The sequence below is a fragment of the Neofelis nebulosa genome, chromosome 12, assembly GCF_028018385.1.
Source record: "Neofelis nebulosa isolate mNeoNeb1 chromosome 12, mNeoNeb1.pri, whole genome shotgun sequence".
NCBI classification, from domain to species: Eukaryota; Metazoa; Chordata; class Mammalia; order Carnivora; family Felidae; genus Neofelis; species Neofelis nebulosa.
The window spans coordinates 24,871,745-24,887,972 of NC_080793.1; the positions used below are offsets into that span (position 1 = coordinate 24,871,745).

The window sequence follows — 16,228 nt, forward strand, 5'->3', positions numbered from 1 at the left end:
TACATGCAGCAGCATGGATAGATCTCAGAATAAGTATGCTGAGTGAAAGAAGTCAGGCAGAAAATAAAAAAAACAAAAAACCCCAAAAAACCAACAACTGATACAGTGTGATTCCATTTATGCTAAGTTCTAGGAAATGCAAACTAATCCATAGTGACAGAAAGATCAGTGGTGTCTGTGGATAGGGGTGGGCCCCAGGAAGGGAGTACGTAGATGCACAAGGAAACTTTTGAAGGTGATAGATAATGTGTATTATCTTGATTAAGGACAGAAGAAGAGAAGTGGCATAATCAGATTTCATTCTAGAACAGTCTTTCCCTCTATACGATGAGAAAAGATGCACAGCATACAAGATTTGAGCCTTTTAGAATTAGATGAGAGTTGATGAAGTCCTTAATTGTGGACATTTGTAGTGGAAATGAATAGGGTTAGTAAGATCTTAAGGAGGTTGGTTGGTGGTCAACTGGATATAGTTGGAAGAAATCTAGCATGACTTTTGTTTCTAGCTTTGAAAGTTGGTTGATGATGGTAGATTCACCTAGATAGGAAGTAGAGGAGCAGATACGGTGGGAAAAATAATTTGCTTCCTTTTTTTATCTTTTGTGTTTGAGGTGCCTATGGTAGGCAGAGGCATCTGGAAGACCATTGGCTGTGTTGGTGTTTAGTTCAGGAGAGTGATCTGGAGTGAAGTTAAAAATCAGGCAGCGTTAATATCTCAAGGGCTCCTCTTTTTCGGCGGTCATTCTCCTGTAATGGAAATAAGCCCAGAGCCCCTCTATACTGGTTTTCAATGGCAGTAGGACTGTCGCTGCTACTGTATTGAAGGCACACACAATCTGGGGAGCCCCAGATCAGAGCAGTTTAGAAAGTTGGTTGTTTTTATTTTTAAATTTTGTAATAATTCTAGATTCACCAGGCATGGCAAAGAAAGCCATAGGGAGGTCCATGGACTCTTCAGCCCACCTCCTCTAATGTTGACATCTTGCATGACTATGATACAATAACGAAACTAGGAAATGGACATTTTCCTAGTTTTATACATGCATTTGTGTATATGTGTGTTTACAATTTTATCATACGTGTAGCTTCCTATAAGCTATCAAGACCATCAAGAACAGAACTGTTCTATAACCACAGGCTTCCTCATGCCACCCCTTTATAGCCACACCTACCCTCTACCTTCTCGTTTAACGTATCCCTAACGCTTGGCAACCAATAATGTGTTCTCTGTATCTATAATATTGTTGTTTCATTATTGATACATAGATCAAATCATAGTGTATGTAACCTTGTGAGATTGAAAGATTGGTAGTGAACAAAGTTCACTACTCATAATTCTGTTGAAGTTCATTGAAAACATTGTAGGTATCATTAGCGTGTTCCCTTTTATTGCTGTGTAATATTCCAAGCAGGAAGATGGAAGGAATTAAAAGCTGTTTAGGCTTTGATCATCTGTGGGAAGTCTGATTCTTTTGCGACAGATTAATGGAGGTAAACATGAATGAATACTAATGGTTCTTGCAATCTCAGTACTCAGTGGATTCCTGTCCTGAAGATGGCAGTTGACTTTGTGGAAAATTCACGTAGATATATCTAGTGGGGGAGATACGGTTAAGAACTGGTTAGGTATGCTGTCTTCCAATGTGATGCACGTTTTATATACCCTACGTAGGTACCTCGACTTCCCATGAGTATGTTTTGTGAGCTGGTGGATAAATGACATAGGCAGGGTAGGGTCATCTTCACAGAGCTTCATAGAAAATGAAATTGGAGCACATCTTTATTCTTGTCTTGAACAATTTTGTTCACTTGGAGCCCATTTCTTGTTTTCTATTAACTAGTCTCAAGCCTGTTGATTCTCATGACCCTCCTCAGGAGATGGCATTAAAATGGTACTGAATGTGATTTAGCCTTCCCTTTTGGGAGGAATCCCCCAGGCTAAGCTAAGTTGTTTTTTTTTTCAACATTTTTTATTTATTTTTGGGACAGAGAGAGACAGAGCATGAACGGGGGAGAGGCAGAGAGAGAGGGAGACACAGAATCGGAAACAGGCTCCAGGCTCCGAGCCATCAGCCCGGAGCCTGACGCGGGGCTCGAACTCACGGACCGCGAGATCGTGACCTGGCTGAAGTCGGACGCTTAACCGACTGCGCCACCCAGGCGCCCCTAAGCTAAGTTGTTTTTAATGGGGCTGTTCTTTTGGTAAGTCACATTGTGATAGAGATTAACCTCTCCCCAGGAAGATGAGGGTAGGCCAGTCCAATTTCTAGGAACGTGGTTTCTCCTGACTGATCCCTCTTGACTTACAGTGTAGTAGAATTAGTGATTGGTTCTGGTTGATAATAAGACCAAAGCACATCCCAGTTTGTCTCAGCCAGAGTTGCTCAGGTGTTTCTGGCCCTGTGTCTCCTACAGGGCGCTCATTGTGAGGAGGTCTGGATGGAGCCAAGACCTTTGACTTAGCCTCACATCAGCTCTCCTCTCATCTGGAGCTCTTAGGACACCTGTGTGATGACGTTGCCAAAGTGTTTTCACAGTAGCCAACAAGAGTTTATCAGGCCTTATAGATGCTTGTTAGTTATTAAGGATCTATTCAAATACTTCTGTCAATCTTCCTACTTTAACACTACAGGTTATGGGGCACCTGGGTGGCTCAGTCGGTTAAGCATCCGACTTGGGCTCGGGTCATGATCTCGCAGTTTGTGAGTTCGAGCCCTGCGTTGAGCTCTGCTGACAGCTTAGAGCCTGGAGCCTGCTTGGGATTCTGTGTCTCCCTCTCTCTCTGACCCTCCCCCACTCACACTCTGTTTCTGTCTGCCTCTCTCTCAAGAATAAACAAACATTAAAAAAACAAAACACTACAGGTTATAATTTTCCCCATGAAATGTACTACCAGTTAATTGAAAACATTCAGCTCCCTTCAGAGCACTGATGAACCTGTAAATACTAGGATAATTTAAAAGGTACTTAATTTCTCCCAAATCCCATCTGTGTTTAAAGATCCCAGTTTCCTGTTCACATACTTAGATTATTATATTTGTAATCATCTCTTTTTGTCCTACCTGCTGAGAAATACAATTATAGCAAGTTTTGTCCTACTTGCTGAGAAATAGTTGAGAATTTGCCGAAAGTTTCACAAATATTTTATTTGGAGTGTAGGAAGAACTGGTTAATATTAAAGGTTGAAACCATTACTAATTTGACGTTCCACTTTTTTTTTTAATTTTCTTTTAACATTTATATGTTTTTGAGAGACCGAGCACAAGTGGGGAAGGGGCAGAAAGAGAAGGAGACACAGAATCTGAAGCTCGCTCCAGGCTTTGAGGTGTCAGCACAGAGCCCGATGTGGGGCCCGAACCCAGAAACTGATGATCACGACCTGAACTGAGTCAGATGCTTAACTGACCGAGCCACCCAGGCGCCCTGACATTCCACTTTCTAATGTATCCAGAATGCCTTTTTCTCTCATTAAAGATCATTGCTGTCCTAGGCATCATTACTTGTGGCTGTAGTGGCAGTTGTTCTTCTGTTTATGACCATCTTTCTCTCTCTCTCACACACACACACACACACATGCAAGTTACCACTTCTGGTTTACTATATAAATTACTACAAGTATACAAAACTGCTGTGAGTTGTGAACATTGCAGATTTGACTTGACTCACTATTTGACTCTTTCCCATAAGCCAGCTTTGTGATGTGTGTCATATTTAGGCCTCAGGAAAGTACTTAGTTACTGCTTGCCTTGGCCTTTGGGCATCACTCATGTATAGTTGAGATCAGGACTATTATGTTTGTGAATGTCAACATCTCTAGTAAACAATCTCTTGAGGTACAATTTAAAGAATATATGAAGACATTTCTTGTTGAGGAAACATTGAGTATATGTAACATATTCTTGATTAAGGCAGATGATGCAGCCTGGGTAGTTAACAGGAAAGTGAGGAGTCTGTCCCTCAAAGCACAAGGAGTAAAGCTTGTAGATGGAGCTCCTTGTATAGCTGAAACGCTGCTCAGGAGGTCCTCATATCTTAAAAAGATCTCCAGTGAGTACGAAATTGAAAACAATGATTCGCCCTCTTAATTTTCTTGTTTTCTTTCTGAGTTTTTCACATTCTTAGACCAATGGTTCTCAAACTTCAGCATGTATGAGAACCATTTTTAGGGCTTGTTAAGGTACAGATTGCTGGGCCCCTGCCCAGTTTCTTTTTCAGTAGATCTGGAATTGAGCCCAAGAATTTGCATATCTAGCAGGTTTCCAAGCAGTTCTGATGCTGCTGGTCCATGGACCACACATTGAGAACCTCTGCCCAGGTACTGACTATACCAGTGTCCCAGAACCACTTCTGCTGGTGCTGAATAAGGCAGATAACATGCATGGACAGAGCAGAATGAAAGGGAGTTTGTGGGGGAGAGTGGGTCTAATAGCTAAGGAAAGCTTGAAGGGAATCTTAAATGGTAGAAATAAGCATTAGGGTCGGAAGTCAAGGCTTCCTACATATGATTCATTTGTAGCCATGTGTGATAACTGATCAATAATTTGTCAGTTAATGATTGTTTAAATACATTGAATTCCAAGAGTTATTGGTGCAGTACACTAAAAATGTGCTAGTTTTTAATTTTTTCTTTTTTCTTTTAAATTAGTTGGCTTCCTGAAGCTCAAGTAGTCCAAAGAGCCCTCAATTCTGCGGCTAACAACGTTTATCAGTATGGAAGAGAGTGGATAACCCACAAGGTAAGGGAAGAGCCTCTCTTTGTGGCTTTCTCTTTGTAGGTTCTTCATTGGTAGGACTTACTGCTTTAATAAAGTATAAATGGAGATTCTGTTTAGAACAGTTTGTTTTTGAAATAGGCTTAAATCTACTAGACAACAAGAAATGTACAATGAAATTAAACTTTCTGGATGGTTGTATTTAATAGTGCTAATGGGGCGCCTGGGTGGCTCAGTCAGTTAAGTGTCCGACTTCAGCTCAGGTCATGATCTCACAGTCCGTGAGTTCGAGCCCTGTGTCAGGCTCTGTGCTGACAGCTTGGAGCCTGGAGCCTGCTTCAGATTCTGTGTCTCCCTCTCTCTCTCTGCCCCTTCCCTGCTCATGCTGTGTCTCTCTCTGTCTCAAAAAAAAAAAAAAAAAAAAAAAAATTAAAAAAAAAAAAATAGTGCTAGTAGCCTGAACAGAGAGATTTGTCCTTTGCTTCTTGTTCAAGGTAGATATTCATTCTGTCCTGATGCACAAATAATGGTCATTAAGATTGGTCAAATAAGGCTTTGTGGAGAAGAAAACGTTGTTAGCAAATATTAAATATTATCTGCTGGTGACTGTGGTTGGCATTTCTAGTTTTTTTCTTTTCATCTTTCCAAGAAATTTGCAGTAGTCTGAATTATTTTACCCAGTTTACAGAGGAGGAAACAGGCTTAGCAAGTCTAAGTAAATTCCCAGTGGTCACGTTGTGAACTGCAGACTTAGTTTCAAACTGAAGACTAATTCTAAATCCCTTGTTGTTTCTACTATAGCATGCTAGAAGTTCATGCCCAAAACTGGGTTAGGTGCTTTAACATGGCACTTGAGAGAAATGCTGAAGGAATGATATATCTTAGATGAATAAAGAGAAGGAAGAGTGTGTTTTAGGGAGTGTTTTTGTGAGCCAAGATGTGGAGACAGGAGTCTGCTTGAGGAGATTAGTCTATCTGAAGCTTTGCAGAAGGAAATGAAGGATAGAGGAAAAGGCACAGTTATTGCAGGTAAGGGTTAGACTCCATGGGACAAATTTGGGATATCCTTTTATTCTCTACCCCCCAATAGTGCCTATGAGAAGGACGGTAATTTGGAGTTTTAATAGATTGAAGTAATTAGGATCATCTAGGGATTAACAAGGTTTGTTGCAGTTAGATGTGTGCCCAGAAAAAAAGTATTGGTATGTGATTCCTTGTTCAAAATTCAAGAACGAAGTCTCAAAAAAAAAATTATCTTGGAAATTACGCTGTCTACCTGTGTATAGTAATCTAACCTAAGGATGGAATTATTGTTGAGTAAAAAGTTAAGAGAAAGATCTGTGTTACTGATTTTCTTGAGCCCATACCAGGTAACCAAATCAAATGCCACATGGAAGTCTTTAAAAAATATTTGGTGAATAAGTGAAAGATAAGTCTATTGGTATAGATCTCATAACTATCATAGAAGAAGATCCAGCCATTGCAGAAGCCCCTTAGACCTCTAGAAATATATTGGCTGACTTACTCTGCTGAAAGCATAGTATTTAATTTTTTGGCTTATATATTTGTTTTGGCATATAATTTGTATTCTGAAAATCTACCTACTTGGGGAAAGCTGGAGAATGTTCTTTAGAAATTACTTAGAGAAAAGATAAGTTTGAAACCTTTTGTTCGAGACTCTAAAAGGAAAGACAGCGGAAGAGAGAAGAGTATTGCTAACAAAGATGGTAACATACTCATGGTCCTGATTTAGAAGACATGAGGGTCATATCTAAAACCAGCCATTGAATGTGTATTGACTGACGAATGGACAAATAAAATGTGGTGTATCTATATACGATTACCTGCCATAAAAAGGAAGGAAGCACTGATACATTCTACAATATAGGTGAACCTTGAAAACATTATGCCAGTTGAAAGCAGTCATAAAAGAACACATACGTATGATTCCATTTGTATGAAACATCCAGAAGAGGCCTATCTATAGAGACAGTAGAGTAGTGGTTTCCATGGGTAGGGAAGATTGGGGGAAATGGTGGAGTGACTGCTAAGAAGTATGGCGTTTCCTTTTGGGGTAAGGAAAATGTTTCAAAATTGCTTGTGGTGATGGTTGTGTAAGTTTGAATATACTACAAGAAATATTGAATTACTACACTTAGGTGGGTGAATTGTAAGGTGTGTGAATTATCTCAATAAGGTTGTTTAAAAAAAAAGAACCATTGAAATTATAGGGGTAGCTTTTCTTTTTTTTTTATTTTTTATTTCATTTTATGAATTTTTTTTTCAGCATGTGAAATTTATTGTCAAATTGGTTTCCATACAACACCCAGTGCTCATCCCAAAAGGTGCCCTCCTCAATACCCATCACCCACCCTCCTCTCCCTCCCACCCCCCATCAACCCTCAGTTTTTTCCCAGTTTTTAAGAGTCTCTTATGCTTTGGCTCTCTCCCACTCTAACCTCTTTTTTTTTTTTTTTCCTTTTTTTTTTTTTTTTTTTCCCCTTCCCCTCTAGGGGTAGCTTTTCTAATAAGCTCAGATCTTATCCAGCTAAGAATCATGTAAGAATTGGGTCTCGGAGGAGCAAAAGTGTGGAAGGGTCTGAAGCTAGGGAAAAAGGTCATGCTCAGAAAGGGAAGAAAGTTTTTTTGGGGTGTGTTTAGGTATGAGCAGAGAAGGTTCCTATCTTCCTTCCCCACGTCTATGTTGTCAGCCTTATCTCCTGTATCCTCTATGCATTATTTGGGTTTTACCAAGGCCTGCTAGTTTGTTGTTTTCTCAAATCCAGCTTACTTTCTTCATTCAGCATCCTTGTTTGAGCTAACCTTCCTGCCTCATAAGTTTTTTCTGAAATTTGTACCTGGAGGCAGCAGGAGAATAAGTCATGAATGGGTTTTCTCTGTCCCTTCTCGACTATGACTGGAATGAAGAAAGCAACAGCCAGTCCACAAATGTGCCAGGCACTGTCCTAAGTGCTGGGGGAAAGCAGGAGACCAGAAAGAGTTACCACCCTCCTGGAGCTTACTCTGGTGAGCGGGGGTAGACATGAAACATGTCAACAGGTAACCGTTTCAGATGGAAAAGTGCTGTGATCAGGTAACATGGTAGAGAATGACCTGGGGTGATACTTTAGCTGGAATGCCACAGAATGTCTCTGAGAAGGTGATCTTTTCACTAACACTGGAGATCTGGGAAAAGAAAGTTTGAAGTTGCGGGCATAGAAAATTCACAGGCTCTGATATTGGAGCAAGATTGGTTTAAGGAAAGAAAGAAGGCCAACGTGTCTGGAACAGGGGATGTGGTAACAAAACTAGCCATAGGTCATAACAAGAAGTTGGGATTTTATTTTTGTTATAAAGGTAAATATAGATTTAAAACAGAAAGGGATGTGACCTGATTTAGGATATTCAAAGCTCATTTTGGCTCCTTGATGGAGAGATAGGCAGGAATGGAGAAGGCAGGGCCCTGGCTAAAGGAATATTATTCCAACAGCCTAGAGGAGATTTTGAGAACTTTTGACTAGGATGGTTGAAGTGGGAATTGAGAGAAATGGTCACATTTAACTTGTATTTCTGAGGTGGTTATGACAGGAATTACTCATGGATTGGGTATGGAATGAAAGGGAAAGAAGTTTTTGGTTTGCCTGACTGGAAGGGTAGCTGTGCCTTTTACTGAGATGAACAGATCTTGGAGGTTGTGGGGGGTCAGGCGGGTTACAGATAGATCGAGCTCTAATTCTGTTTGGGGCGTGCGAAGTTTGAGATCCCTGTCAGATTTCTAAGTCGAGATATCAGAAAAGGCATTTGGACATATGTAGCTGGGGCTCAGGGGAGAGATCTGGGCTGTAGGTGGAAGTTTGAATGTGGTCAGACTCACTCTACCTGTTACTCTGCCCATCGGTGGAGGTGAACTGTATTAGTATGATAAGGCTGCCGTGACAGAGTATCACAGACTGGGTGCTCAGACAACAGAAATTTATTTTCTTACAGTTCTGCAGGCTGGGAGTTCAAGATCAAGGTGTTGGTGGGATTGGTTTCTTATGGGGCCTCCCTCCTTGGCTTGTAGATGCCTGTGTCTTCTTCACATGGTCTTCTGTCTGTGTGTGTCTGTCTCCTAATCTCCTCTTTTTGTAAGGACACTGATCAGGGGTGCCTGGGTGGCTCAGTCAGTTAGGTGACTGACTTCAGCTCAGGTCATGATCTCATGGTTTGTGAGTTCAAGTCCTGCATCGGGCTCTGTGCTGACAGCTCAGAGCCTGGAGCCTGTTTCAGATTCTGTGTCTCTCTCTCTCTCTGCCCCTCCCCTACTCTGTCTGTCTCTCTGTCTCAAAAATAAATAAACATTAAAAAAAAAATTTTTTTTTAAATTTATAAGGACACTGATCCTGTTGGATTAGGGCCCACCCTAATGACATCATTTTAATTTGATTACCTCTTTAAAGACCTTATTTCCAAATACAGTCACATTCTAAGGTATAGGGTGGGGGGGGGGGGGTTAGGATTTAGGAGGGACACAATGTATCCCATGACATGGCCTAAGGAGAAAGTACATATAGAAGAGGACCAAAGATAGGTTCTTAGAGCAGCTTTTGAAGGTCACAGAAGCAAGCCAGCAGAGAAGGTGGAGGAGGAGGAGTCTGTGAGGTGGGAGGGAACAGCCTGTGTTTATCTTAGAGGCTGAGAGAAGATGTTTCCAGAAAGACTTGGTCAGCCTGTGGCAAATGGCTGTTAAGATTCCAAGCAAAGTGAGAACAGACAACTGCCCACTGACTTACCATCCCCATTTTATAGGTGAGGTTATTCACCTTAAGTTACCCAGCATTCAAATGGCATTCTGACGGCTCTTAGTGCTTCACTGTCTTTCGTCTGCAGAGAGCATCTCAGACACCACCAATAATAGCTGTGCTTTGGTGATTGTAGAGTTGTTTACTGTTGAGCTGTGCTGAAGTGGATGCCAGTTTGAGATAGTGCTTTATTGTGGTGAATGCCGCTATGCGGACAGCCTAGACTGGGGGCTCTTCTGGTTAAAGGGTGGGGGGGGGGGGTTGGTGTCTCAGAAACTGAGAGTAGAGGGACAGAAGGAACTGGTACTAGGCAGTCTGTGAGTATCTGGCAGTCATGATACCCAAAAGACAAATTTAAAGTAATTAAAAGAAGACCAGGGCTAATTGTGGCTTTTAGTTATTTTGGACAATTTGCTGTGTTAGGTGTTTTTTGTTCATAGGTTATATATGCTGTAGTTGAAAGAGTACTAGAGAGTTTTTCATCCTGCCTCTACCAGTTAGCTGCCTGACTTGGGCCTGTCGTAGGTTCTTTCTAAATCTGTTTTCTCATCTTGAAAGAACAAAGGTGATAAAGACCTTTTTCTGACCTAACCCTTGGGGTTGTTGTAATGATCACGTAATGTAGGTGAAAACCATTTGTAAGTTGTAAAATGCTATACGAATCTTCGTATGGCTTCGTATGGCTTCTGTTATATTTACTAATTTGTGTTTGGTTTATGAATAAAGTATAGAGGAAAACATTGGGCAGATATGTTTGTATCAGATAAGTCTAAAAACTGGTTCAGATATCTGTAAGGACAGCATCAAGTAAGCAAAAGGTGTGGGTAGGCCACACAAAGGAAAATACTCATTGAAAACCAACACAGAAAAGTGGTCACTATTGTACCTGAAGAAGAAAAGTATTTGGTTACAATTTCACAGCTATTAAATTATCTAAAAATTTATCAATCCATAAGGCTTTGGGAAAACTGGTTTATTCCTACAATGTTGGAAAATGTTAATTGGTATACTCCCTATGGAAGACAGTGCATAGCAAGAGCCATTAAAGTGCCTATTTCCTTTGATTCCTATACATTTATCATGCTATTAGTAATAAGAAAAAAAAAGTTGTGTATAAGGACATTCATTGCAGTGTTATTTGTGACATTAAAAATTGGGAACCATCTCCATATCCTATGATTGGGTAATGATAAACTAATATCAGAACTTAAGGTAGAGTGTGCAACTCTTGATCTTGGGGTTGTGAATTTGTGCCCCACCTTGGGCATAGAGATTACTGAAAAATAAAATCTTAAAAAAAAAACAAAACAAAACTAATATGGAACCATTAAAAGTAAGGATGAAAGTGATGAAGTGATGAAAAATTCTAAATTATGTTTATAAACACAAAAAGTCGCAGAGGATATAGAATAATGGAAGCATTTGTGGTAAGGAAGTGGGACTACAAATCAGTGTTTATCTTTTAAAAAATGTTTTTACTATTATGCTATTGTTTGTTTTTAGAGTGTGCAAGCAGGGGTGGGGGGCAGAGGTGGGGGGAGAGAGAATCTTAAGCAGGCTCCACACTCAGCATGGAGCCCAATACATGGCTCCATCTCATGACCCTGAGATCATGACCTGAACCAAAATCAAGAGTTGGACGCTCAACCAACTGAGCCACCCACACACCCCTATGTTATGGTTTTAATAACAAAAATGTGGCGTATTATAATGAATAACTTTCCTCAAAGTTATCTTGTCTCACTGTACTTGATTGCCACAAACCCTGAAGCCAGTCTCATCATCAGTCATAACTCTGAGACCTGATGCCTCTTAGCAAACTATGGGAAATATTTGTGTTTATAGCTAAGGTCCTAAAATTTTACTTGAAGTTCTGTGGTAATTCTTACACCAGTGATAAATGTAACATGAGATTTCTGTGTAATGGATAAACACTTGGGTCACATGCAACATATTTGTCTCTGGCCAGATAAGATTTGCTAATAAGTCAGTGATTATGGCTTCACATGTACCTTTCTCTTACAACCTGAGGTGGCTCTCTTAGAGACCCAGAAATAGAGGAAAGCAAAAAGCCAAAAAAAGCAAGGAAATTTGCTGGGAATATTGAAGAGTACAGAGTTTAAGGAAAGATTATAAGATGGCTAGAGGCAATTAAATAGTCTGGAACATTTTAGTTTGATTTGGAACAAATATAAAGACCCAGCATGAATTAATTTTACTGGATTGTTGCCTGAGATATTAAACCAGATTATATCTATTTCTTCCAGCTTCATAAAATTCTGGGAGATAAGGTGAACAATACTGCTGTAATTGAAAAGCAAGTACTAGAACTTTGGGACAGATTGTATCATTCTTGGTTTGTAAAGGTAAGTTATTAGATGATTTCGATTTTAAACTTATAAAGTCCTTTTATTTTACAGATTCATTGACTAGATACATATTGACTAGATAGATATTAACATTGGATGTCATTTATTGAAATTTGGAAGCTACAGGGTCTTAAACCTCAGGTCACTAAAAGTCAGCTTGAGTTGATGGTTAATCTCCATGACAGAACCCACCTGTCACTGTGCTGTATTGTATTCCATCCTCTGTTCATTGTTTTACTTTTAAAAAATACTTTATTTTTGAGAGAGCAAGCAAGTGGGAGAGGGGCAGAGATGGGAGTCAGAGGATCTGAAGCAGGCTCTGCCCAGACAGCAACGAGCCCAATGGAGGGCTTGAACTCCCAAACTGTGAGATCATGACCTTAGCCCGAAGTCAGATGCTCACTGCGTGAGCCACCCAGGCACCCCTCCTCTGTTCATTATTTTCAACAGCATCTCATCTCTGTACAGTTGAAATGTAACATAAACCACAGATATAATGTTAATTTTTTAATGGCCACAATAAAAAGCTAAAACTAAGGTGAAATTAATTTTAAAAATATTTCACTTACATAACTATACCCAATATATTATTGTTTCAGTATATAAGCAGTGGAAGAAAAATCTTAATGCAATATTTTATAGCCTTTTTTTTTTTTTTTTTCCTATAAGTCTTGGAAATCTGGTATGTATTTCGTACTAATACCACATCTCAGTTTTTGGACTAGCCACATTTGAAGTGCTGATAGCCACATGTACATAGTGGCTACTGTTTTAGATAGTAGAGCTCTGGACATTAAGAACTTGTCTCTTTGAGGAAGGAAAATAGATCCAGAAGTTTGGAGATGTATATTTTTAATCACCCTTACCTGCTACTTGTGCTGATACACTCTTCAGAATTTCTGGCGGAAAATAATACCATTTACCACTAAATTTAAAAACGATGGTTTTGAAAAGCAGCTGGTTGTATGGGACCATACTGTATACTGCGTTGGCAGGGGCTGTGCTATGGAAGATGACTATCCAGTGGGGAAGGAGGTAGAGAATGAGATAAGGTGGTAAATTTTGACAGGGTTGATGGTAAGGAGAAGAGCATGTATATATCATCCTTTTAACTTGGGGTAGAAGGGAGGAAAGCTCAATTTCAAGTTTGAGTTGGTTCCATAGTGACCTGTTTTCACTCCTGGGATGAATTGAAGGAAGCCGGCTGGTTTTTGTGAGTTTCAAAGACTGGAGGTTAGAACTAATTGGGGAATCCCTAGGCAGTAATCTGCTGAAGAACTGGTCAATTGGAAAGGTTATATCTATTTTTTCTGCTGACTCTGGGACTTGTGCTTACAAACAGCTTTTTTTCTATGCCTCACCCCTTTTGAGCTTCATTGTATGGCCCAGGGAAGTCAGTGTTTTAGAAGCATAGGTTTGTAAGTAGGTAAGTATGTTGCTTTCTTTCCTAACACCTAATGTCTTCATTGCATAATGAAGGTTGATATATCACTACGATGTTAGCAAAAGTGTCAGAACAGAAACAAAATGTTAAGAACCTACTTATGTTTCTGAATTTTAACCTCACTAGTCATTTTGTTTATTCATATCTCTTTCAAATTTAATTATTCCTGCATTCTTGTCAATGTATTTCTCTTCCATATGGATGAGTTAGATTTTTCTCCCCATTTTTGTTTCTTTTTCATTTATCCCCCATTTTGTTGAGATATAAATGACATGTAACATTGTTTTAGTTTTTTTTTTTATTTTTTTTTATTTTTTATTTTTTTTTTATTTTTATTTTTGGGACAGAGAGAGACAGAGCATGAATGGGGGAGGGGCAGAGAGAGAGAGAGACACAGAATCGGAAACAGCCCCGACGCGGGGCTCGAACTCACGGACTGCGAGATCGTGACCTGGCTGAAGTCGGACGCTTAACCGACTGCGCCACCCAGGCGCCCCCTGTTTTAGTTTTTAATGTACTTTATATTCCTCTCTCCCCCTTGCTTTCTTTATCTTGTATGGAAGGTTAATAATTAGGGGAGTGGGATGAGGAAAGGAAGAAAAAAGCAAAAATCGGGACCCCCAAAAAGGTAGAGGGGCTAAAAAGAGGAAAAAAAGAAAGTAAATGTTGTGTTGGTGTACAGTCAATATGTATTGAGAAATGAAGCTTGTTCATAAATGTATTATAAAGGAAGTGCTTGAGCTCAGCTGACAGGTGGTATCTAGAAGGTATCTAAAGAAGAAAAAATGTATTTCATATTTTATGTCTTTAGGTAGAGTTCTTAGCTGATTTCTTAAATAATGCAAAGTTTTTCACCTTTGAGTAACTACTCAAGTGCTCACGTGGACATAAAACAAAATAGAGTATACTTCTTATGCTTTTGGAGATTTCATGTCTGAACCGTTTTATTCCATAGAATGTAACGCATTCTGGAAGGCACAAAGGACACAAGATGCATATAAATCGTCAGAATAGCTGGCTGGGAGACATCCTGGACTGGCAGGATATCGTTTCCTTTGTTCACGAGAACATTGAGACATTTCTTTCGGTAAGAAATAGAATTTTTAGTTAAACTGGACTTAGAAATAAAAATAGAAATTCTAATTTCCAGTTTTCTGTGCACACTTAGAGGCCTTTAGTTACCTTGTTTTTAATGACACAACATTTGCCATTTTGAGAGTTCTAAATGCACTAGGAAGATGTCTAAAGACCATAGGCCTCAGGAGTAGCTCCCCTGGTGCCTTCTCTGTGGTTGAAGAGTAACCGAGAAATGCTGAATCAGGAAGCATATGTGAAGTGTTGTGGGCTCTCAGATTCTGAGATAGGTATCTGTCCCTTAGGCTGACTAGAATGTCGCTGGACCACTAGAGAGAGATCGGCCTTTCTGGTGCGCAAAGTCTTTGGCAGATAGAAATCTGGTTCCACTTACATTAGAGAGATTGGATGTCCTTCAAAGGCTCAGCTTGTTGTTTACACCCATTTTCCCACCATGTTCCACCCACCTCTGCCTTGTTTGCCTAACGGTCGGTCGAAGGCAGCAAGGAACAGCTTGCAGCATTGCTGAAGTTTTAACAACCACTCTTGGTTCAACAGTGTGTTTTATAAAGTGTCCTGGCATGTGGCTTTTCACAGAGATGAGAGGATTTTCTTGTGAATGGACTGGTGACTTTCATCAGTTTAACAAAAGTTGAGGTTTGCAATGCTAGATTTTTTTTTTTTTTTTTTAAAGATTTTAAGTAATCTCTACAACCAGTGTGGGGCTCAGACTCAACCCTGAGATCAAGAGTTGCACCCTGTACTGGTTGAGCCATCCAGGTGCCCCGCAATGCTAGATTTTTTTTTTTAATTTAATTTTTATCAAACTATTAATAGATGACCATAGCAGAGAGTCAATAATAGTTTAATAAGATTTTCAGTAAAAAAATGGCAGTGCCCTGCTTTGTGCTTCTCCACTTCAGTCTCGTTTTCTGGAAACAGCTGTCAATTCTTTTAGCTTTCTCTGGTATTTATCTCTAAATTTCCAAAATAATATTTATACTGGTCTTTCTTGGTTTTGTAATTTTAGGTATTATCTTTTGGCTTCCTAATTTGGAAGATGAAGATAAGGATGTGACTTTGAAGTCCCTCAGTGCTCTCTTCTATCACCTGTGGGGTTTTCTTACAGCTCTTTCGGTTCCTCCCCCAATCCCTGCACTCACACTTGCCCTTCTTCCCACTCACCTAATACAGCTATCACAGTGTGGAGTTAAATCTAGAAATTCATGTCCTTCAGTTCTAAGAGTTTATGTGTTTGATAATCTGTTTTCTCTAGTCCAGTGGTTATCAAACTTCTTGGTCTGAGGATTCCAGAGTTTTTGTTTGTTCACATGGGTTCTATGGATTATTATTGTATTAGCAGTTAAACCTGAGAACTTTAAAATATTTATCAGTTCACAAAAAATAACATTATATATTAACACATTTTTTGCATCTGCAAAATAACCATTTTCCAAAACAAAAAATGACTCAGTGAGAAGAGTGACTTTCTTTTACTTTTTTGCAAATCTCTTTAATGTCTGGATTCTCATACCTGCTTCTGCATTCAGTCTATTGGAATACATTGTTTTGATCAAAGTATCTGAGGAAAATCCAGCCTCATCCAGATACGTAGTTGGAAAAGAGGGGAGTCTTTTAATAGCCTTTTCAGATAATTGTGGCTATTCTTTGATACTACACCAAAACTCAACAAATGGTACTTTTTAAATGTTAATTGCAGTTTGGAATTTGAAACCATATCCATATAAACTTTTTTTGTACTGCCTTACATGGAAGTCCATTGATCTGTCTTGAATAGAAATGGGTCTTTTACATGGTTTTGTAATATGCACTGGTCATTTAGACTAT

At 39.5% G+C, this 16,228-nt stretch overlaps 1 protein-coding gene across 4 annotated transcripts in view; it reads left to right on the forward strand.

The window, feature by feature from the left end:
- The window catches only part of TMEM245 (transmembrane protein 245), a 98,225-nt gene that overhangs the window by 47,615 nt on the left and 34,382 nt on the right, over window positions 1-16,228 (forward strand). For all 4 annotated transcript variants that reach the window (XM_058694642.1, XM_058694640.1, XM_058694638.1 and 1 more), the window contains 3 exons: window positions 4,646-4,736; window positions 11,761-11,859; window positions 14,262-14,393. In XM_058694642.1, the coding sequence (XP_058550625.1) occupies window positions 4,646-4,736; window positions 11,761-11,859; window positions 14,262-14,393 (322 nt within the window). The remainder of the gene's footprint in view (window positions 1-4,645; window positions 4,737-11,760; window positions 11,860-14,261; window positions 14,394-16,228) is intronic.